The sequence below is a fragment of the Buteo buteo genome, chromosome 3, assembly GCF_964188355.1.
Source record: "Buteo buteo chromosome 3, bButBut1.hap1.1, whole genome shotgun sequence".
NCBI lineage: Eukaryota > Metazoa > Chordata > Aves > Accipitriformes > Accipitridae > Buteo > Buteo buteo.
This window is the reverse complement of record NC_134173.1, coordinates 10091178-10115714: the sequence shown is the minus strand read 5'-3', so window position 1 is coordinate 10115714 and position 24537 is coordinate 10091178. Positions and strand designations below refer to the sequence as shown.

At 36.9% G+C, this 24537-nt stretch overlaps 1 protein-coding gene across 1 annotated transcript in view; it reads right to left on the bottom strand.

The window, feature by feature from the left end:
• ERP44 (endoplasmic reticulum protein 44) overlaps positions 1 to 24537 on the bottom strand; it is a 54261-nt gene that overhangs the window by 6234 nt on the left and 23490 nt on the right. Inside the window, exons 4-9 of the mRNA XM_075022820.1 lie at positions 21378 to 21493; positions 10442 to 10626; positions 9851 to 9966; positions 5696 to 5753; positions 4243 to 4359; positions 175 to 286 (exon numbers count right to left, since the gene is read on the bottom strand). Coding sequence (XP_074878921.1) covers positions 175 to 286; positions 4243 to 4359; positions 5696 to 5753; positions 9851 to 9966; positions 10442 to 10626; positions 21378 to 21493 — 704 coding nt within the window. The remainder of the gene's footprint in view (positions 1 to 174; positions 287 to 4242; positions 4360 to 5695; positions 5754 to 9850; positions 9967 to 10441; positions 10627 to 21377; positions 21494 to 24537) is intronic.

Below are 24537 nucleotides of genomic sequence, written 5' to 3'. Positions count from 1 at the left end.
TCTATTTAAATCATTTCCACAGGAGTCGGTCCTCACTGTTAAAAGTACATAAAGCCCTTCAGTTGCAAGAGCTTTAAAGCTAGGATTCTGTTTGGTCTTTGCTTCCACTCTACTAAGTTTGCCTGAAAAAAATTATAGAAGTAAAACCAAGAAGTAGCAGGAGTTACTACAAACCTTTTTCACTTATTAACTGACGTGCAACCTCCTGTTGGAACTTCTCTAAACTCTCCAAGTCATCTTTCATGTGGAAAAGTATGAGAAAAGGAAGGCCTTCTTCTGTCAGTTCCTGCACAGAACACAAATGACAAATCTCAATTCTTCCGTTTTTTAAGGGCACTTAAGTAAGTGATTCCAGCAATTTTCAAATTCAGTGAGATCTCTACTTTAAAAACAGTTGAAAGAACAGGACTAAAGATGTTAACTGTTGACTCTTCATCTAAGATACCCGAGTGATACAGTTAATTACGTTTTCTTTCTCTATATCATACACAGCAGAAAAAGGATGAAGGTATTTCATTGTCAACATTTTGGGAAGAGATACACCTGCACTGGAATACTTGCTCAGAAGAAATAATCCAATTCTGAGAAAACACATCATCTTCATGGAAACAGCAATAAGGCCTGAACAGCACGGTATTAAACACTATGAAAAGCCAAGGGTGTATTCTAGACCTGGTCCTAGCTTGGCTCATATAATAAGTTGGTGTTTTCTTAGCATAACACAATGAATGAATATCTGTAAACAACTCCATCCTAAAAGAAAAAAAAAGAAGAAGAAAAAAGAAAATGCAGAAGCTAATGACATAGCTGTATCAGTTATGATCAAGTTCTGTTCTTTTGCCGGTAAGTGTGTCCTGACTGGTCATCTGTGTAACACCATTATGAAATTCAAAGGTTAATATATTACTAAAATTGATGAAGAAATGAAAACCTTTGCTGGACAGGGAAGCTTTAGTTCCTCATAGAAATGCGTTCTTGCAGCTCGAGTGCCTTTTAAAGATCTCTGTCCAGGGACAGATAAATAGAAACTCCTTGAATAATTTATTCAGGATTTCTCTTTTACTCAAAACCCAAACAAAACATGAACAACTTGTATTTTCTTGCTTCAAAAGTGATTTTTAGGCACATTTGAACATCAGCTCAACTCGCTAGAGCCCAGTTGAAGAAATAATTATTTTTCAGTAACAAATGCCTACAGTCTTGCCAATCCTTCATTTGCACAACTGGTGTACAAGCAAGTGCTGCTATTTCTTTGATTCTAGCCTGTATCAGAATAAAATCTATGCTTTTTGAGAAAGATAGCACTCGTTGGTTCTGCCACCAAATAGAATAGTTTCTTCAGATATTTTCAATCTGCAGTAAGTTGGAAGAAATACTTTCCATACGAGTAGGCAGCCAGCTACATAGTGTATATGATATGGCTGTCGTTCTCCCTTAAACCAAGTCTGTCAGCTAAGTTGAAGCTTGGTCTTTTAACAGCAGCTTGCAAAGATCCTCATAACGTCAGTGCTCTTGATGAAATCCAAGCTTCCTAATCCATCCCTAAACCAACCACTAATCACATTTGGTCATTCTTATTTTTACACACACGAATTTGGCTGGGTCTCAGTCTCCTCTCCTATTAGAGGATGGGGAAAAAGTCTGTTTTGTACCACTACGATTATGGCTCCATTTCCTCACTCGTTTCAGCAGGTACATTTCCAGAGGGAGAACTCCCAAAGAGAGTTTGGTATTTCGGCTCTAAGCTCCCCTCTTGTTTGCAAGCAGCTAAAAGGACAACCTTGGTTTCAACATGTGCACGTGATGAGTTGTATTCACGAGGTCGATTCACCTCCAAACAGGTTGTTAGGACAGCTGGCTTGAAAGTCTTGCTAATTTTGGCCCTGTTTCTATAAAGTACCTTCGTTTGCTTTTCTATTCCAGCTTTCACAGTATGTCTTACTGATAAGGATGCGGCAAGTGGAATAGCTATTTCATTTGCCTTGGACTGCTCCCTCAAAAGCTACTGTCTCATTTGGCACTGAGAGTATCAAAAGATTTTTCATTTTGAGAAACTTTTTACCCTTTCAAAAACTTACAGTTCAGCACCGTCATTAGACCACATGGTTCATTGTATTCATACAACATAAAACTAAGCAGACTGATTACAGGTTAAACAGTGATTTCTTCTGAACGATACGACTGATCCCAACCGCCTTTTCTTGTCAAGTACAGGGACTGCCTTTCAAATGGACAGTCTTCTCAAACAGAAGACCTTGCTTCAGAGTTCAATTACTATGTATTGTCTAAAGTCACAATGATGAACTCTGCTCAGATCAGGCACTTTCCTGGCTAGACTGCCCATGACACTTAGCAGATAATGAAAACATTAAGAAAGAAAATGAGGGAAAACTCTGCCAGCAGTTTACAGGGGCCAATTTTGATTTTTAAAATTGACTTTGAAGTCAGTAGTAGAAATTGTTGTCTTTACCTTATTTATATGGTATTCTAGTACCATAAACACAGCTTAACAGTCATAGCACTTCATATTTTTACCCTGTAATATTGTGCAGTATGCATTAAGAGCCCATTTAAATACCATAGGATTTCAGCAGGCAGAAGTATCTCAATTTTGGCATGTTTAAATTTGTTTGGGTACTGGCAGCACTGAAATTTTTAAATAAATGTTGCTAGGCAAAATGTCACATTGGAATTGTAAATATCTGCCTGAGCAAATAGGAATCAAGGGTTGAGAGAACAACCAGAAAAACCATGACACAATGTAGTACAAGCTGACAGTGATGAACCTTGGCTTCTAAGGCTCAGAATGCAATTTTACCATGGGAAAAGTACACTGAAAATCTACCACACACTTCTAAACATGCTAACATGTGGCATCTTTTACATTCTGAGTTGCAAATGAAGAATTAAAATTTGTTTAACAGAACTTTCCAATAAAAGTTGGCGGCGTTGACTAGAAGGTTGCATTTGAACCATTTTGTCTATCCCACCCTATCCCTCCCTCTTGTCATGTAACCTGACATGTTGTGCATGCCCGGAACAGCAGTGTTACATACACTGCAGATTCAGGATAAAAAAAAAATTCAGCATGTAAACTGAGAATGAATCATATGACTGATTCTTTGGTTTCTGATCCAGTATGGACAACATACTGCATTTTGTTACATACCTCACCAGAGCTCCTAGCAGACGTTGTGGCTATGTACAAATACTCATGAGATGCTACAAACCTATGCCAATTTTCTAAAGATTCCCCCACCCCCCCCTGGTTATTTTACAAAAAAATTTATAATACGGAGTTGGAAATAGATGAGAGAGAACTAAGTTACAAAAGAAAACAGAAAAGCACTGAAAGAAAATAAGGGGAATGAGAAGAAAAGAGATGTTTAAAAGCAAACCCCCAAACTCCATCTTACGAATTACAGTTAAAAATAGAAACCCAAGGGGGAGCACCTGAAGCTAAAAGATTAAGAAGGTACCAGTGCTTAAACACAGACTGACAAAACCAACCAACCAAACAAAAAAACCCACATGGTTTTTATTACAATTCCCAGAAGATTGCCAGTTCCATAGATGGTCAGCCACCATTTAATGTGCTTATTTATTAGATAATGCTTTGGAAGTTGTTAATACATTAACATTTTTCTACTACTAACTTTAATATTAAATTTTAAAAGTTGGTTATAACTTAAGGATAGTTCACAACTATTTTACTCTTTCAAACTGTCATAGACATGCTGACATGAGCATTTTCTACCCTGACTAGAAACATTTTTCTCAAGGTCATATCAGATGCAAAAAGCACTTAAATAACATTTATGTCTAGATCTTAAATCAACATTTAGTCATAATATCTGTATAAATGTGTACTTACTTTAGATGAATAATACAACCTACCCAAGGTGTTACACACCCATACATACAGACACACACATTCTTACACACACACATTCTTAGCATCCAAGTATCCACATTCCGCAAATCAACGGACACTTCTTACGTGATCTATATGCATGATCATAACCTCTCTCTTTGGTATCGTATGGAACTACCACAAATCTGCCTCCAGTGAACTTCAAGTCCAATCAAAAAGCTCCAAAAGAATGAAAAGACATTACTTGACAGCTATTTTCTGTCAAAAGCAAAGCATGCAGAAAGTTCTTTGGTATGGATTAAAGACCTTGAAAAAAACATTTTGGTTTTGAGAACCCCCTGAAGTAGAATGGTAGAAAAGATTCTTACCTCCCCATTTTCAAACGTAATTTCTCGAACTAGTGGTACACATTTGTCTTGTGTCCATGCATAAATCAAATCAAAATTGGTTAGCGAGCCTAAATACACCATATCTGGAGCATTTTCCTGTTGAAAAGAAAAATATACTAGTCGAGAAACAGTAAAAATGACATTGCTACCTACAAATAAGATCACCTACCTGACATAAAAGTAACAATATCCATATAAATATTGAAAGCCAATCACATACCAATATTCAACCATTGTGCATGCAACATTTCTATTAACTATGTTACAAAAGTACAACAGGAAAAGAAATATATAATATGACCATTTATGCAGTCAACTCCACTTCTTAAGACAACTTAAAAAGAATTGAAAAGATACTTTGTTTCCAAATTAGGGATGCTTCAAATAAAGGCTATTTAGACTTCCGTCAGGTTGAGAAATAGTATCTCCATACCTAAAAAAACCTATTTAGATATAAACTAAATGCAGATATTGAGCTTCTTCATGCTAATAGTTACAAAGACTCACCAAAAATCCCTCCCAATGTCTTACAGGACTTGAAACTGGTATTTTACATGTGCTTTGCCAAAGAGATATGAATAAATGATTGTTTTCCTTTATTTGCTAGTAGTTTTAACTCAGAATTCAGTGCTGCCATCTTTAATGTAATTACAATTTTGGTTAACATGAAATGAACCATGACTTCGCAAGCTGTAGCCATGATTAAGCACACCTTAATTCAGAAATGCCATATAAATTAGGTAACCTAATAAATTCTGTTTTCACTGAAAAAGGTTTGAAACTTCTTCCTCCCTGAGGTCTTTTTTTGTTTATTTCTCTTTTGTAAGCAACTCTTTTCATACATTAAATTTGGGAAAAGAGATTTTCAGATATTAATTATGTTTCTAAAAAGCTATTCTTGCAGATTTTCTTCTGTACTGAATTTTTCCTCAAGTAAAACTGTTTATGAGAGTTTGTTAACATACGGTTAATTTTACTTATTCCTGTTTTGATTTTTTTTTTAAATTAAGAGAACAGGTCTTAGCAAGCGGCAGTCAGAAAAATACTTAGTTAATTGTCACTTGCTTTGAAAAACATGAAGTGCACCAGCTGTTGAACTTCACAGATTTTTAAGACTTCTACAGCACACAAAGTATCTATACACATGATGAGTTGACAGTGTTTCTAAGAAAAAAAAAAAATTATGGACATTGACATTTAAAATGACAGATTTAGGTTTTGTGCACTTAATTGGCAACAAACGACACCAAGATCATTTTCACTTACTCAGAAACACTAGATCCTATGACCCTATTTCTCACACTATTTAGTGATGAAATAAAAATTAAGATTTGAGATGCAGCGACATACTGAATGATTTGAATATAGTCTCCATTAGTTCATATTCGCATATAATGACAATAAGCAGAATAAAATACATAGTTACACTTACCCCTGGTGGCTTGTAGATTACATTGTCTCCGCTAAATCTCTCTGCTTTTGAAATAGCCCTACAACAAACCAACCAGTAAGCATGTCTTGGTACAGACAAATAAAATAACTGAGATACCAAAAATCATATTTTAATTTGCTATCCTTTCTTTACTTCTTTTTTTCCTTCAAAATTTGAGAATTAAAATCCTTGATCTTTAAAGTAAACTGTAAAGTGACTCCACAGAAACTTGGCCTGGCTAGATGAGAGGGCATTAAGGGAGTCAGCAAGATGCATCCCTAAGATTGGAAGTGTGGGCCAAAGGCATCAAAGTGCAAGTGATGAATGCTGGTACAATTTTGGATAAGAGACGATCAGAGAAAAATGTTAATGAATTAATATAATCATGTAAATTAAAAAAAAAACAAAACAAAACAACAACCCCCCCCCCCAGTCTTACAGAAGGAAAGGTGAGAAAGGTGGATTCTCATTTACATTTACTCTTCCTGTTCCACTGTTTACACTAGAAATTTATGTCTTATCTACCCTAATAAAGAAAGGCTTTGAGGTGCTCTACCGGCACAGGCAATGAGAAAATGGATAGCAAATAAGCCCACACTGTCCATTTTACCCTCAAAGCAGATCTAGAGGGCACGAGACACAGCATGCAGTTTCTGACCACTGATGATCCAATACGTGTGTACCTGGAGAACACAGGCAGTTCCTCCTCGGTATTCAGGTTTCTATGTCACCTTAGTAAGTTTCTCCCCTGCCTCTGGAACATTTTGTGGTTCCTCAATCCCAGTCACAACAGAGCACCCTGAAATCTGCTAGCTTGTACCCCCCAAATTATCATTTCTTATTCAAACAAATGGGGACAGGTATGCATCCAATACAGGAGACAGAAAAAACCAAGGAAAGAAAGCTCTCAACAAAAATAAACCCTTTCACCACCTTCAGACAGCAAAAGAGGCCTCCTCTCTTCTCTCCCATGCCTTACTGTTCCAACACAACTCATGCTGGCAAGACAGAACTGATTGGCTGCATATGCCACAAAAGAGTAAAATGAACTACCCATCTCTTTTCCTTTTACCATAGGCTAAAAAGAAAGCATGTCAGCCCTGGGAAACATTAGCCAAGTGTTCCAGCTTCTCCAATTATAGTATCTGTTCTGGGGACTCAATATAAGCATTGGTGAAGACTGATTAAGAGATGTAAGGGGGAGGAAAAGAAGGGAAGTAAAAATATCTCAATTTATCTCACTGCAAGGTGAGGTAAATCTTCCAGGGGTCTGAACAATTTAGAGGGCCAAGGAAAAACAAAAAGACATCGTAAGACTTAACTCAAAGTACCTACGTTTCATTTATTTAATTTGATCCAATTATCCTTTTCTTATCACATACAAAAGGCTCCTTGCATAGTATGCCACACTTATCAGTATTTGCACCAGTTTAGATATGTGTATTTTAAAATGCATTTTTGTATTCCAGACATGATGACTGCTCCCAGAATGTGAAATTAGGCTTCTTTGTGACCAGCATCACTGAGGTAAACCACTTGTATGCCAGATAATCTTTCACTGAATAAGAAGAAAGTGGAGACATAGAAGCCACCCGCCCAATCACTGCTTGGTAAGCTGATAATAATTTATAATGAAATATAAGCTCTAGGGTACGCCTGCAGTGGAACCCAGAAGGTCCTCTTCTGTCTCCTGCCACTTCAGTAGCTCCAGTTGTGACCAATTTGTTTCAGATAAGTCAAAGTGGGGACATGATGTGAAAATCCCAAATGCCTGAAGATACACCTTTTTAAAACAACTACCAAAATGGAAACACTTCAGTTAGCATTTTGCCTCTTCTTGAAGTGGTAACCTAGAAGGTGAACCTCTTGGACCACCCCCTACCCCCCGTATTTGATTGCTAACATAAAATTAAAACAGTTCCTAGATTAGTCACTCTCCTCCATGAGTTACCTACAGTTCATCATAGCCTTTTAAGGTAAAAGTATTTTTTGGCTGTTTGTTTTGGTTTTCTGCATTTGGCTTCCTATGCTATGGCTCAATGGCATAACGCCATTCTCTTCCATGTCTACAGACATTTCAGATTTATCCCTCTCTCGTTCTGCTTCTAAAATCTACCTCTAATATATCTTCATCAGTATCCCTCCTATCTCCTTCTGCTTACAAGTCTTCCCTCATTAATCTTGCTCTGTGGTTACCCAAGATCTTACAGAATGGTAAGGATCAGTTGATTTAAGAATAGTTTTAAGCATCAAGATGATCTGCAACTATGTACCATTAATACAGTTTACAAATAAGCTATTACAACTACCTAAAGCCAGAATAATTTTGGCACAGCAGGGAACATTTCTGCCTTGACAGAAGTTAGTGAAGTAATTTTTTCCTGTCAAATTGATTGTTTTAAGTTTATTTTAGCTTACTAGACATTTGAACATGACAGCTCATGTTACCATATACCTCCCAAACCATATAACTGTTGAACTCTGTCCACAGCAAAACCAGAAATCCCTCCCAGGGGCTTTTAGGATGCTCAGTCAGAAGAGTTCGAGTCATCAGTGCCCGCTCCCCATGAAACATTTTGCTATATATAATCTGAATAGAAAACACTGTTACATAGCTAGTATCTCCCTCGGAAGCCTTTTCACATATAATTTTTTAGGAAGCTTGAGAGCCACAGCCACTCAGAGATGAAAACATTTAGTTCCCAAGGTTGCTGTCTGGAAGGCTGCACTTTAAAACACTAACAGCTTCAGGCTAGGAAGGGACGGGAGTCTGGAGAAGAGAATAATGACAAGCCTGCTGTGCAATCTGTAGTTACATGGGAAGGTTACAAATAATCAAACTCTGATCCATTCCATTATGTTTGCTTATTGCTTATAACTAAAGAAAACAAAAAGAAAAAATAAAGAAGCCCCATAGTAATTAATTCAAGAATGGCATCCAACAACCAAATGCTAACACTGAGCAGTGGGAGACTATTTCTTATTATACAAAGCTTACAAATAGCAAACCAAAGACGAACAGACTCAAACAACAGGAGAGAGAATCTTAAAAGTATTGTTTTCATTACTTAAAAGTAATGATTTTTTAAAAGGCATTCCTGAAAAGAATGAAAAGTCATACGAGGGGACAAAAAATAATTTAAAATTCTAATAACTCAGATTGGTTGCTCTGAGAACAAGCATGGATGCACTCATCAGAAAACATTTGAGATAATGGCCACTCTTTGGTGATAAGACTGGCAGACCTGCAGACCACAGATTTACAAGACTGCAAACCACTGCATTCACATTAATGCCCAATCACTTTAAACTGGGCGGTGCTGGCACATTAAACACTGCAGAAAGAATGTATAATTGCATTTTATTATGTTACTGAAAAAGGGAATCACTCCCAATTTGTTGTTGTTCTTTCAGTGAAGATCTTTTAATATTTTAAAATATTGCTGTAAATCTGTATAACAAGCAGAAATTTGAATTTCTGTAGGTTCTTCTTCTAGATTCACACTATGTAGCTCATCAATGCAATTGCCTTTCTAAACTGTTACCACATGCAGTGACATAGAACTCGCATGAAACAGACCCAGGCACAGAAATCGGACATTCTGGAATAAGGTCCTCTCCCCTGACATCAAGCAGAAATGAACGAGGAACTACTGAACTATTCTTTACAGGAAAAAAGGAAGTAAAAAAAACCCAAAACACACCTACAAAAAGAAGGAAAAAAAACCCTACAAAAAATGGTCATATTTTATTAAAAAAAATTTAAAAGGTTGCAAAAAAAGAGTTAGTCTGCAAAGCTGATAAAATTTTTGCTAAAGAGTTTTCAAATTCTTTCCTACTTGTTCCTCCTCTCTCCCTTTGGGATACAGCTGTCTAGCATTTCCCCTAATACCTCCCCAGTTACATTTAAACTATACTGACAAAGAGTGAAAAAAAGAAAAAGGAGGCAAAAAATGAAAGCAGGGTTTCACAGCAAATATTAAGGCTAGGAGGAGTCTTCTCCTATCCTTCTCCCTGTATTTATCTGTTAAGGTCTAGTCTCTTCAGTTATGCCACACTGAAAGTATTAAAGAAGTCCATTCAATTCAATTATATACAACTCATTAACATAATTTCAATAATGAAGTCATGCAATCAACAGATTTTAAAACTTACCCAAAGGCAGACAGGAATACACAATCATCATGCAAAATATTCGCTACTCTTTCAAAGGTTCTGTAATTGTCAGAGTCCTTTTGCTCAAAGTATCCAACAATATTTCTTCTGCTGCGCTGTAAAAAACAAAGGTTAAATTATAAATTACCTTAAATTATCAAAACCTATCATTACTCCCTAAGGATATTAGAGAGGTGCCATTCATTCAACAGTCAATAACTGTGCAGAATTTATTTCTTTTCTGCCTTTTCAATATTCAGAAGCATCCTTGTGAATACTTTTCCAGTGAGGAATATTAGAAGTATCTTGTCAAATACAACATATGATTCTTTTCAAATGTTTAAAAGTAAAATAAGTAATTTGGTAGTGGAATTCCTGTAACAAAATGAATGCAGTTGAAAGTGAAAGTGATTATATTGGAATAATTTGTAATACTGGAAATGACTCAGTTTTCCACTCAGTTTAAAAAAAGCACTCACAACATTTCTGAATGGAAAAAACCCACCTGTAAATATGTACTTCAAATACATTATGTTTCACCAGTTCAACATTAAAAAAAAAATTTAGAAGGAATAAAATTGAAAGACTTACATCAAGAGAACTAATTTCTTCCAAATCCTGGACGTCCCGAATAGGGTTACTCTTCTGCTGCCTGATATAATCTGCTATTGCTGTCACAGATCTCTGGCCCCTGTATTCTCTTTTCATCATCATTCCATTCCGGAAGAGTTTCAGAGTTGGGTATTTGCTTATCCTGTATCTCTGAGCTATATCCGCTAAAAAGAAATTAAGAAAATAAACCCCAAACCCTACAAATACAGAAATACACTGAACGTGGTACCTTATACATGTATATGTGCACACGTAAGTGGAATCTCTCAACCAGTAGTGCCACGTCTTTGAACAAGAGCAAACTGAAAAGAACCCAAAAACCAAACCCCACCACAGGAGAGAGAATGGATAACAGCTACAGTATTTCTCACATGTACTGATCTTAATAAAAAAATGAAATAAATAATGACCAAAATCTGGGGTAAGTAAAGACTTGCTTCGTCAGCTATATTCATTCAGTACACTTCCTATGAACAACTAGGAAAGCCAATTTAAGAGCATAACAAGAACACAAGAATCTAAAAAGCTTGACAAATCTCAGTTAATTAATCCACATGAGAAAATTTTAATAACATAAATAATCCCCTATTTTTCTTTAAACTCACTACAACTTTTATCTCAATTACAGAGCTGGAAATATACTTGTCATGTCTTAAATTTTAGAGAACATGAAGCCTGGGCAAAATACTTCTTGAAGCCTCTGAAGGGCAGAAGACTGCACAGTTCTGAGCTGTTCAGATTTTGAATGAACACAAAATCTCAGGTTTCTGAATTAAGGCAAACACCTCTCTGGTCAACCAGTGTCAGCATTCCCTTCAAGACAGTTCTTCATTCACATCAATACACACAGCCCAGGTCTCTTCTAGACTTGGATCGTACAGAGCTTCATACAACAAAGTAATGTGTATTTGTGCTCATCTAGCATAAGAGCACTAGCTATTTTCACCTTTATATAACAGGTCAGTTATTTAAGTTATTTATTCACAAGACTTACAAGTGTAAAAGAAGAATAAAAAATGGAAAGAAGTTGAACAGCAAAATTAGAAGAGCAGCAAAGAAAGCTGAGCAGGAGCAATAAAGCCCAGTTTCCCATGAATGTGCATCCCGTGCTCCTTGTCTCCAAGCACTACTAAGGCAATAATCTGGTTCTTCCCTGTGTCCCACCAGAGTACTTCAAGTGTCCCTTTGTCCCTCTTCCACTTCGGTTGCAATAGGTGTTGCAGCTAGTTCCCAGCTATGCATTGACAGGGAAACTTATACATAACCAACCAGCAAGGGGTTCATGAGCAGGATCCATCAGCCTTGAGCTTTTAGAGCAACCTTTGCTACAATGCAGAAATTGGTTCTGTGCATCTCCAACACCCAGCAACTGCTTTAAGCAAAGTTTAAGTACTTAATAGCTTTGAATGCTCTATCCTTCTTTCAGGTGTGGTTGAAGTTGAGCAAAAAGTTTCAAGGAGTTTTTATGAGGAAGGACTGGAGAAACAAGGCAAGATACACTTTGGATTCTTAGGAAAATGAGACTAAAAACAAACAATAGAGACAAAGCATGTAATGTCAAGTAGATTTCCACAAGTACTTCCTTTTTGCTTTTGCTTTGTTTAATTATGCCCTCCTGTCCACTCCCCCCCGGAAGCAGATCTAGAAACAAAAAAAATCTCACAGCCCCTGTGAAAACTGTGTCCTCTATTGCAGAGTGGGATGCAGTTTACCTAAACCTCAATCATGTTTGTACCTAAATCCAACTAAATCTCAAAATACGAGCAGTCTGCCCGCTTAATCCTTTGAGGTGACTCATTCCAGTCTACCACACCCACCCCGCTTCCCCTTCTCCCTTTCTCTCTCCGGGAAAGACAGGGACGGCAAACTTCAACAGACTGGTTTATCCTTTGGAGACAGACAAGTTTCATCCAGTCAACAGAGAGAGGAAGGCATCCAAAGTGTGGGCTGAATGCGTGTCCCCTTACTTTTCAATGACTCCTTAGAAGTCAAAGGGTACACTTCAGGTGACCTGGATCAGCCCACAGCAGCAAGGCAACCAAATGAGGGTCCATCAGCATATCTGGCACAGCACTGAACAATGTAAAAACTAATCCTTTCTGACAAGAATGTCCTTTCATCTCAATTTCATATTTACTACAAAGCAGATTTGCTTTCTATTTTACTCTTTTTTTTAAAAGAATGGAGACAGAAGTCCTGTGGAAACTATTATTTAGAGGCAATTGTCATTAGCAAACTGCTGATACTGGGCAGCTAACATACACCTCTCAGTTGCAAACCAAAATTAAAACCCTGTGCAACTGGAAATAAGTAATTCCCCTATGGAACTGTGCCCGTAACTGTCCTCCAGCACATAAAGCTCTCCACCTCTTTTGAACTTCTGAGAGGTAACAAAAAATCTGAATTCCCTGCTGACTGGAGAACTCTGAGTGCAACCATCAGTAGTTTTAATTGCTGCTAAAACACTACTAATCTCTTGAAGCTTTAGTTACTGAAAACAATCTTTGTACCAGCTGCACAACTTAAACGAGTCTGAGAACTGAAAACAAAACATGCACAGTAAAGGAATAAGAACCGGGTCTACTCCACAAAAATGTTCTTTAACATCCCTCAAACCAGTAAGCTTAAAAGCTTCACCAGCTAAGCCCAATTCCTAACAAGCTTTGCATCGCTATAAAATATCATAGAATTCAGCCTATCAATTTTGACTAAGAAAGGACTTGACCTGTTTCCTAAATATCCCAGAAGAGTTTCTTAATGTACCAATTACAGTCAAAATTAAGGTTAAGACATTTTATGTCCTCAATTCAGAGTACTTTTATTTCAAATTAACACAAATTTCTCAAGGGAAGCTGCCAATATATTCAACATGAACGAGTATTAGATCAATACTGTTTTCTTCCTTTAACTTCCATCACTTTTTAGTTAAAAGTACCTAAGAGCTGCCTGGAAGAAGGTGGCAAGTATAGCAGGGGAAGAATCACTTTCTATCTGCTCAGCGGAAGACAAACAATGTCAGCAAACCAGGCTGCCCTGTTGCTAGAAGGACCTTTGGTCTGATGGTACGCCAGTCTATCAAAACTTGACCGGGCTCTGATAAGAGACAAGGAACACTACATATCAAGGTTTCGCTGAAACACATTGAGATTAAAGACTGTTACTGTTACAGAACTCCACAGCAAGAGAACAAACCCACGCTTTTTTGTGTTACAACACGGACTTTTCCTTCACATTATTTCTACAGTTATAAGAGTTATAAGAGGATGCATGGGCTGCAGAATGGGCATTCAGGGGGTCTTGAAGGTTCTCCAAGATGGAGATGGAAGTCCTGAGGGATGTGGATCTTCATCAAGAGCTGAAGTTGTGTAAAAAAATTTAGGGTAATAAAATGCCCACTGTTGAGACTGAATTCAAACATTATTTCTAAGTCAGAACTTGCATGCTCTTTACAAATTACACTGAGATTCCATGAATACTGGTATTTGAACTAACACAGAGAGATGACAGTCCTACACAAGTAAGTATTTGAAAACCATCTTTTTACAAAATATAAAATGCAAGTACATGAAAAATTGTTTGAATTCATTCAAAAGTCAAATAGAGTAAACCTTAAATGCTTCATTAAGCCCTGGCATTTGATACAGGTAGAGTTAGCACAAGCAGAGCAACTACAAAATTATAGTCCTTTTAAAATTGGAAATACACAATGCAAATACATGGAATATTGTTTGAACTCATTCATAGATTGCATTAGTTATAGTAAATCCTAAATTAAAATTAAAAGTATTTCCAGACATTCTCACTGCCCATTTTCTGATGAAAAGAGGTATTTGAAACAGATAAGGGTAACCTACCTAAAGAAAAAAAAAAAGTCTCCCAGCTACAACTTTACATGTTCTTCAGGTATTAAGGTACCCAAACGGTACAAACCTTGAGTTTGTGTTTTGCCCAATTAATCACTAAATTGCAAGCGTAGTGTCTATGCTACCAGAATGGTTTCACACTAGTTATGATAGGAAGCTACTGACATACTTGATCATCATCTTGCCATCTACAAATCAGAAATTTCAAGCAGAGCAATGACTGTTGAATTCAGATTATTCTCTCCTCCCTGTTTTGCATGTATATCTGTTGGCATACAACGATTTCTAAACTGCCCAGACTATTTTCTACTATTCATTCTACCAACTCCAACAGGAATGTCTTCACAGTCACTCAGTTCTCTTCATAGATGCACTGTATTGGTGGTACTCCTGAACTACTGAAGAGAAAGGAAAGCTGCTGCCTACAATAGGGATAAGACAGCAGCTTTTATTGTTGTTTTGAAAGTAACTTTTACATGAAGCCTGAGTTTTACACCCATGTTTTCTAAGACCATCTCCCACATTGTCTTTCCTCCAAGAAAACATGCTTCGTGAGCTATCATTTGCGACCTGTATCTTTATCATCTCTCTTGCACTGTCAGCCATTTCTCTGTTGTCTGAGCAGCGTGTGTTCCTCTACTCAAAGGAATGCCAAAACCCATTTTTTGGGGGCGTCAGGCTTTTCACATAGCTGCGTATACACATTACCCAAGCTACAGCTTCAAGCAACCACGCAGCCTGTGACTTGATTCCCAGAATGCCTCGGACTCCATTGTCCTAGGTTAACGCCACACCACACTGTCCAAAGAGTTCAGCTAGTATATCAGATCACATCGCCAAGAATCTCAAGTCCATTGTCACTAAATTAAAATTAAACGTATGATGAAGGATATGTTGAAAAACTGCACCAAGACATGCTATATTGATATAGGCTCCCACCCGCAACGTAGTTATGAAAAGAAAGGTCCTTCCCACTGAAGGACCAGCAGTATTTACAAGGGTCAGGGTATCACCCCACCATTAACTCAGTCTGCTGTCTTAGTCTTCCAGGGTCATAATTCATACCACCACCAAACAAATAGCTAGATTTTAAGTCTACAGGACTGAGTTTCAAAAACATGTGTCCATTAGGATTTGAACAATACTGATAATTATCCTAAATGCCCACCTCATAATATAAGGCACCACTTGAAGAAATTTCCGTGCCGAACAGAGGACTACAACAGCCTGTAAAATGATCTAGAAGAAAATCAAAGTTCCAAAACTCAAACCTCATTAAAATACTTTCTGAAAATACTCATAGTGTCCCTTTTTCTAAGGAGGGTCTTCATGTTGTCTGAGGAAGAGCTAGCACGAGCCCAAGCTACTTAATTTCCTAATTTTGTATTTAAATGATGGTTATGGGAATTACACAGCTACATAAACATATACATAGCCTGAATTTACTGGAACTAACACTAATATTTTTTTGTGTCAAATCATCTTACCTCTTCCTCACCATTATGCAATACCTTCCATCTCAAAGGTACCAAATTCCTTCAGCTGTATATTTGAAGCTGGGACTACCAAATGAGTATTCTGTTTGCTCACTTGAGATCAATTGCATCTTTTGAAGTCCCTCAGGCCACCTGCCAGGGCACGCTACAGATAAGAAATGAAATCTGTCTTTGATAGGTACCTTTTTACTGATTATTCTGCAAGCTTTTTTCTCTCAAGTTCACTTAAAAAGGCCTTTTTGCTTCCTACTTGCCTACATACAGCACGACATTCACCTCATTGTTAACTATTTCATAATACAGCATTAATTCTCCCCAGTTAAACTACTCCTCTCATGACACTTGCACGCAATCATGAGACCTGGGAATATTCATAGGAAGCAGAATTAGAGAGGAACTTGGAAGACCATTTAAACTAGGCACCCTACCCCAGTGATTGTGATACTGGAGACTCGTACGATGGACCAAAACAGGTACAAGAAAAGCAATCAATGATCTACATCAAACTTGGCTACTAAGAGGCTGGGTAACAACAAATCTAGACCACCTTCTGCTGCAAAGGAGCATTCACAACAGCCATGCCTGCTCTTAGCGGGGCCTCATCAGTAGGCATCCCATAACCTTTTCTGACAGGCTAACAAAATGGCTCTCCTGAGGAGAGCCATCAACAACCTCTCCAAATCACTTCCACTTTTTATTTTATCCAAAGATAACTCTTTCAGACCGATTTTGTTTTCCAGGCAAAGTGGCAGGAATGCAATCAAATCCTCATGCTTGTTTACAGTTTCATTTATAGTTCATTTATGAACCTCCAAATTTGTTATTATACTGACTTATTTTGCTTACCAAAGGCACAGTAGCAATACAATCTAAGTAACTCTCTGAAGACTAACATTAGCACACATTACAGGAATGGCCAGACCCAGAGAGATCAGCAGCTCGCAGTAGTGAATGAGAGTACCACTCATGGGTGTTTTGAAAGAGCGAAGAATAGTTCCCTGAACAGTCTGTCTAGCAAAACACCTCTCAACAACCCAGCAGTGAGAAGGTGTTTTCTGTTTGGAAGCACAAAGATTTACTGAAACCAGCTATTATTTTTTATTTTTTAACTTGGAAACCAAAGAAAATAATGGTGCAGTAGAACTGAACCCCCAATATATACTTTAATTTTTAAGAATTCTGTACCATAACTCCTAACACTGAATTCAGAGAAACTGTTCAAAATGCAAACTCTCCTCCAGAAACGTGAGCTCTTCTATATTGCAATATTCACTCACAGAGAACAGAAACAGGAAATTCATGGTACCAAGTGAGATTCCAACATTGCTGCTTAACACAAAGGATAAAAAAAGACAAAAAACCCGCAAGCAAGCAATAAAACCCCAAACCACCAAAACAAAACCTTCCTAATAATGCATATGCAGAAAGATCTTCTATTATTTTATATGGAAGGTCACTTTTACTAGGTATTACACTTAAAATAGAGGTGCATATTTTTTAAGGTAAGTGAATTACTAAATCAAACACACCAAAACCACAGAAAATTTTAACAGGAAACAATGTAGTGGAACTTAGATATTTCTAAGTTATAGAAGGATGAGGTCTTGGAAATTGAAAGAACACCTGCTTCAACTACCTCCCTTCATCAGATTTACCTTTACTGTATGTTCCATATCAGCTTAAAAACAGCCTGATGACTTAATTATAGCTGAAACATGGAAGTTATCTTCCACTATATTATACACTGGTGTAAAATAGAACATACACAGAGGCTTAATATAGTGTTAATATTCAGTTTTTGTATTTAGTCACATTGGGGCCTATCACTTTCCAGAAAAACATCTTTATATTGGCTATAAGAGCAGACAGAATGATGGTTTTGTCATTAAGCATCAAACATTTGGCAGTGCATCAATAATTCTCTTTAATTTGCTTTACCCTCAGAAGCTGGTGTGAGCTGTTGGGCCCTGCAGTGTGCTTCAATAATAGTGCATTAAATGGAAAGTATCTATGCCTGGCTGACCGCTCTGAAAGCTGTTTTTGAGTGGCCTGAAATCAGCTATTTGGATTCCCTACAGAGTCTTGGCTTCAAAAAGAAACAGAGCATTTGTAATGCAAATAATCCACCATCTCTAGAACATCATCCTAACAGTTAACTAGTAGTGCTATGAAATTTGCAGGCATAAACCTTCTAGTGTTTGTTTAGTGTTGCTAACATATGGAAACACATACAGAAATACAAAGGTAAAAGAGGAGAAGAAAAAGACAATAACAATTTTGACTCCAACATTTAGTAAACTACTACAGCAGGCCCAAGCTGAATAATATAGTAGCATTCACCCTCTTACTGAAGAGCTGCTATTACATACATTAAAATCAAAGTTAAAATACTTGAAACTTTAGGACACACCCAATAACTGTGTGCCATGAAATGTACCATTGCTTACAACACAGCAAAAACACTAGAAACCAGGAATTACATATACAGCTTTGCTATTTTAATTCAAAAAGGCAATGCAAATTAGGGAAAAAGACTTGGTCTGTCATTATAGGATTTTATTTTTAATTCTCACATTTTACAGCTTCTGCAGCAGAAATCATGCTCATCTACTTCTTAAATTAAGGACACAAAGAGTAAATACAGAGAACTCATGGTATTCCAGTAATAAAAAGAAAGACCAAAACTCTTGGCTGCCTCATACTACGTAGCCCACTGCACCTACTCCCAGGGGAAGGAAGACAACAATCTCTGCTGTAGCATCTCCTTCTCCACCCAGGCCTTAGCTCTCCATAACAAGGTTTGATGAGCTCAATTCAATGAGTATATGAGGAGAAGATTAAGGAACAAGCTTCTAAAGTGTTTCAAATACTTGGGGCAGGAGGGGGGTTTTCTTAGGCACATAACTGCTAAGACAAGAACATCTCATGGCTAAAAACTTGACATCCAGCAGCCCAAAGACTCTCTCGGTTATCCAAGCAACTAAAGCTGCAGCAAACAAAATGAGGACTTCAGCTGTTAATGTAAACTTTAACAATAAAACTAATCAACATAGGCTGATTTTACTACAGTCTTGTGAGAATTTTATAGAAATTTTCATTGTCAATATCTTGACTCAGTGAAAAAATGAGCCAGCCAGACTGTTAAACACTGAGAGAAGACTTACTTATTAAGGACCACCATAAAAATTAAGTAAACTCAAAGTATGAATATTCTTAATTCGCCCCTCCCCCTCAATTGACTCAAGTTAATTTGAGAAACTATCACTGATAAAAGCAGTAGAATATATACAAAAATATATGCAAAACTAATTTCAAGTATGTAGAGTGACTCGTTTAATAAGCTGATACAAAACCAATCAGAATGCTTGCTACAACTGCATTTATTTTCTACAATTGCAAAGATCAGGGGCAGTTTATTTGTGTAGATCCTGCAGTAGATCCCAGAACAAAGACAGACAAAAAACTCAATAAGAAAACTTCAGCAAAGACTGCGTATCAGGCTTTGTCTTCAATATACTCCTCCAGAGGGTTTCATCTTACTTGAAAATTGACTTTTAGGGATGGCAAATTTTAATTATTTTGTATTATTTATATATTTTATATATATATTATTATATTATTTAATGCTATGCTTTTTGTTGAGATCTCCCAAGCACACACCATACAGACAGATGATTGGAAGCAGAAGAGAACACCAAGGGTGAAAAAGAAAGAAGCTGAAAATGTAGTCAAGTATTTGAGATCTGGGAAGGTATTGCAGGTCCAACCCCCCCCTACCAAAACCCAAAGAAACATACAAAACAAACCCCAAACCAAAAAACCCCCACCAACCCCCCAAAAATCTATGATTCTAGAAAAGGCTGTTCAGGAAGGAAGTAGGAAAACATTCACTTAACAGAGACATCATTATAATGAGAAAGAAAAAATACTATTGGACTTGTAAGTCAAGGAAACTAAAGCATATACTGTGAAGCACATTTAGTCCCACCTCTCCATTCTGCTGCTGCTCTGTAAATGCTCCAGGCAGTTACAGAACTGCACTGTTCTACACTGTATTCAAGGCAGTAGATCTGCTCAGAGGAGGAGATTCTATAACCGTGTCTAATGTAACTGCTGTTCAAGAACACCTAAGTTAAAACTTTTATATCAGTTCCCCAACACATCCCTACCACTACAACATAGAAAGGCAGCTGAATGCTTCAAAGCTGCTTACATACCCTGCCTGGGTGAATACTATTGTGCCTTTTTTCCAGCTGAGGCTATAAAGAGGGTCCCATATCCCAGTGATTCAAAGATTTAATCCCAGAAGCATTTAAGTTTCCTGTGGTCATGAATTGGTTTTACTGATCTTTGGGAAGGGACAAAGCAGAATCTCCTTGGCCACTCCTGACAGTTTGAAGAATCAGCTTATTTTACATTTCAGATACTGAATTGATACTGTTTCCTCCCTTAAACGTTTTGGGGTTTTTTTTATGCTTGAAATCCCTTTCAAGATCACAAGACAGGTGCTCTTATGTTGGGCAATTACAGGCATGCATACAAAACAGAGCACAAAATGGTGCCAGTGCAAGAGGCTCAAGTAGACTTCTAAATCTGCAACTAAGAACCAAAGACACTTCAAGCCAAGAATTCTCATTATAGAAAAAAAGTCTTCTCTAATATCAAAAAAATTAGATTGTCAAAATGGGAAAGAAAAATGTAAATGAAATCAGTTACTTTTCACAGATATGCAATTGACTTTTTTTTCCTGTCCTGTAAGGTTCTCTTTTTAGATTTTTTGTAACAGAGCACTAAAACACAACTATTAGGTCAACAGTAAGTCTCAGGGATATGCTGCAGATACAAACTAATAACTCTGTGCAGTGATTCCTCACATTTCTAACTGTGATCCTTCCTAGAAATTAACAGTTTTGTAAAGTCCAGATAGTACAATCAGTATTGATTAGAATTGAATTTCTGCTATTAATACTCTTTGGGAATCACAAGCCACTGTAAAGAAATTATGCCTGCAAATGCTGTTCTTCCAGAAGCATAAAACAATACAGCTGATCCTATACTATAAAAAGCACTGTAACAAAAACCTCAGTGCAAAGCAGAAAAGCTCTGATACCCTCCTGGCTGTGTGAAAGGCAACTTACAGTCCACCATGACTCCTAATCGGAAGGAAGACCTGAGCAGAACATATTCTTGATACTGTCAATGGAAGGTTACCCCTTCCACTTCTTGGCTGTGAAGACCTGCACCATTTGTTGCACTAGTGCTTCTCTGACACCTCAGTGAGCCAATTCAATTTATACTCCCAGCCCTTTTTTCCCCATTAAGTGAGATAGACTGAACAGATATAAATGAATGTTTATGGATACAATGAGAAAGCAACACTGGAGATTGTCCTGACAAATTTGGAAGAAGTAGTTCACTGATACATACAAGCAACTCTGGTCTAAATGATGGGGCGGATACAGCTACACTTTAGATTGCTGTCTAGCATATTTTTCCATACAATTAGTCACTTACTGTCAGGATAGCACAGAAAAACCTAAAGCAGGATTTACTTACAATGCTGGTCACAGTCTACTCTAGCAAACACCACTTGATTCTTATCTGGATATTCTTCCTTAATTACATTAGAAGCTTCCTCAAAAATAGGATGCAGCATTTGGCTGAAGCGGCACCTGCGGATAGAACACAAAATTGTAACATCAAAATATTAATTAGAAATATTTTAATTGATGACTTAGGGAATATTTCAATCTTTGAAGGAAGAAAAAAAAAAAGAAAGAAAAGCTATTGGAAAAGCACATCTACTTGTAATCATCCCACTAACTGAGTGGACAACAATAGGTTCAAAAGTAATTTGACTAATCCAGGTGGGAAAAAAATAATTGTAAAAGAATATATAGTTCAAGATGTGCCCCCTGCTTTACCTGCTTAAGAAACACCATTAATCAATTATAAGCTTTTAGGAAATATATTCCATTCAGAAAGTCTGTTCTTTATTTTTTCTACCTGAGATATTGCCAGGGAAGTAATTTTACAAATATAGTAAAAGAAGTTACTTGGATTGTTGAGATTCCAATATTCACCATCACCTTCAAGAAATATCACAGCAGTAACTTTATAAGGGTCAACAATAGAAGTTATAAGTATTGCTTACTGTATTATTGCTCAAGTTTGGTAGAATTTGAACAGACTGCTATTACAGCACTACGAACCAAGAGAATTCCATGGGTCCCTTCTTCCAGTCATGTCAAATTTTGAAGCAAATCCTCTCTTTTTGCCCATGGAAAAGGCTGTAGGACTGCAAAGATGCTTTGGTGGCTTTGGGGAGTTTAGGATAACACTAGTGCACAAGCCCATTATTAATATGTCAATAAAATTGTTTTATATTCTGTTCTTCTAAACACATGGCAGAATTCTAAATTCAATACGTAAAATGGCACTGTAGAAGTTGTCAGAATGAGACCTCATGGAGCAGACTTGCAATAAAACAGCCTGCACTGAAGCCCTGCTTAAACTTAACAAGTGATAGCCTGGGGATGCTGTTACGACTACAACAGCAAACATTCAAGTCAAGAGGCAGGATTTGCTCTCAAAATACAAACAGGGCTGAAGGCCATTTTCTGAAAGAAACCTGAATCTGGGCAGCACAACTGTACACTACTCATTATGTAGCATGTCTATGTTACATGTGGCTTCCTTGTCCCTCATTCTTCTCCACCCTTAGAGCAGAATATCCACATCAGCGAAACTGATCTGTTCTCATTCAAAGGTCACATTACATCATAGGCTGGCAGTATGCTATGTTGAGGGGGTTATTACTGAATGCCTACATGTAATGATCATAATTAAGGCTGTAATTTTTTAAAATTATGCCTTACTCTAATGTGAATCAACTTGCAAGCACACGCAAATCTTTAAATTCAAAGCAAACCTATTCTACAGAGGATTTGATATCAGCGGGGATTTGCAGAAAGAGCCGTGCTAAGAAGGTCCTAAAACAGGACGCTTGTTACCTCGCTGTATCAAGTTTTAAAATATTGGTACCTTCCCTTTATCACAGAAGTATCAGAAGGTGGATTTTTAGCCTCCCGCAGATTGTCTTTTGCAAAATCAAAAAATGATTTTTCAATGGCAACACCCCCCCCAAATTTCACTGTATTAAATTTACTCCCCATAGGGTTGCTTTCTTTGGTTATCTTTAATAAAACCTTTGGAAGTAGTCCATGATCCACCAGGTATGTGCATATCACAAACTAAAAATGACAATCGTAAAAGTTTCATTTATTTACTTATTTTAAAAGACAGCCTTTATAGCATAATTCTATACAGAACAGGTAAGAGATTAGACCTAGTTTCTTACTTTAGCTACTTAGTTGTACTGTCATTATAAAGAAAGACATTTCAAACAAATAGGTTACTTGGTAAACAAATGCAGCCTTTCTAAAGAAAAATTCTATTGGTTTATATGTGCCTAGTATCAATTTAGTCTGTGGAAGCAAATGAACAGATGCAAACTAATTGAACATAAAAATTGTCTATAAAATGACAGAGGTATATACAAGGGTTATTAAACTGATTTAGATGGGTATAATGTCTATCTTTATGCAAAGTTTAAATGAAGGCATTAAAAACATCTTTATTGAGAACTTCATTCTGTATGAAAAGACTGGGTATGAATTTTTCAAAATCACTTTAAAAAAACAATTAAAATTAGCCTACTACTAGTTGAATGAATTCTTAGTAAAGACAAAGTGTAAATTTTTCACGTAAAGCTCTGTGCACTTGCTATTTCTAGGCCACACAAACCTACAGACTTAAAGTGGGATGTGAAAGAGGTGAAAAGAATCAGCAGTCTAATCATCTACACGACCTTTGATTCTGAAGGCCAACGTTTTATGCTCACAAAGCAAAACAGCAGGGAGAGGAATATTTAAAGTGTAGTACTTTGGTTTAAATATTGCTTTACATTATAAAGCTATTTACATCCAAGATTACTTTAATCAAGGGAGACAGAAAATGATTTATTCTTCTAACCTTATTTTCTATATTAATTTGCATGTTAAATTTTGTTTTCTCTGAATACTTTTCTGGTTTCTTCCTCGCTAAAGGTTCTTAAAAAATATTAATGATGGAACAGAACATAACATTTAAAATTACTTCTTACACAATAAAAAGAGGGGTATGGTGCTTAAATGAATTCTAACAATGATTTTGTATGCAATTTTTTTTCCCCCCCAAAGTAAACAGTTCCCTCTAAGTATGTCTTTTACAATGTCTAACCAATCTGGCCCCAAATTCCTTCCTTTTCCAGTTGCTCCAATTTCATCCCTCAATTATAATTTCTCTAGTCCTCCACAGAGAAGGTCTTCCAGATTAGGGAAGAAATTGGGTTTTAGTGTAATTTCAAGCCTTTTTCTTTCTAGCACACACGCATGGGACCAACAGAGAAGAAAACAGAAAAATGGAATACTTTGGACTATGTTAAGGAGCAAAAAGTTAATTAAATCTGTCTTGCTAAGAGGAAAAAAAAATAAATTACATAGCATGTTATTCCATACTACTGTAAAAGCCTTTTTCCTCTTGATAGGAGCCCTGAATGAAACAAAAGATGGCAGAACAGCAGAAGGGGATGTAATCAGGACACTAAAAAAACCAGGAACGAACTAGTTTGAAAGCAACATACCACTGTATTTTCAATTAGAAAACTACAGCTAAA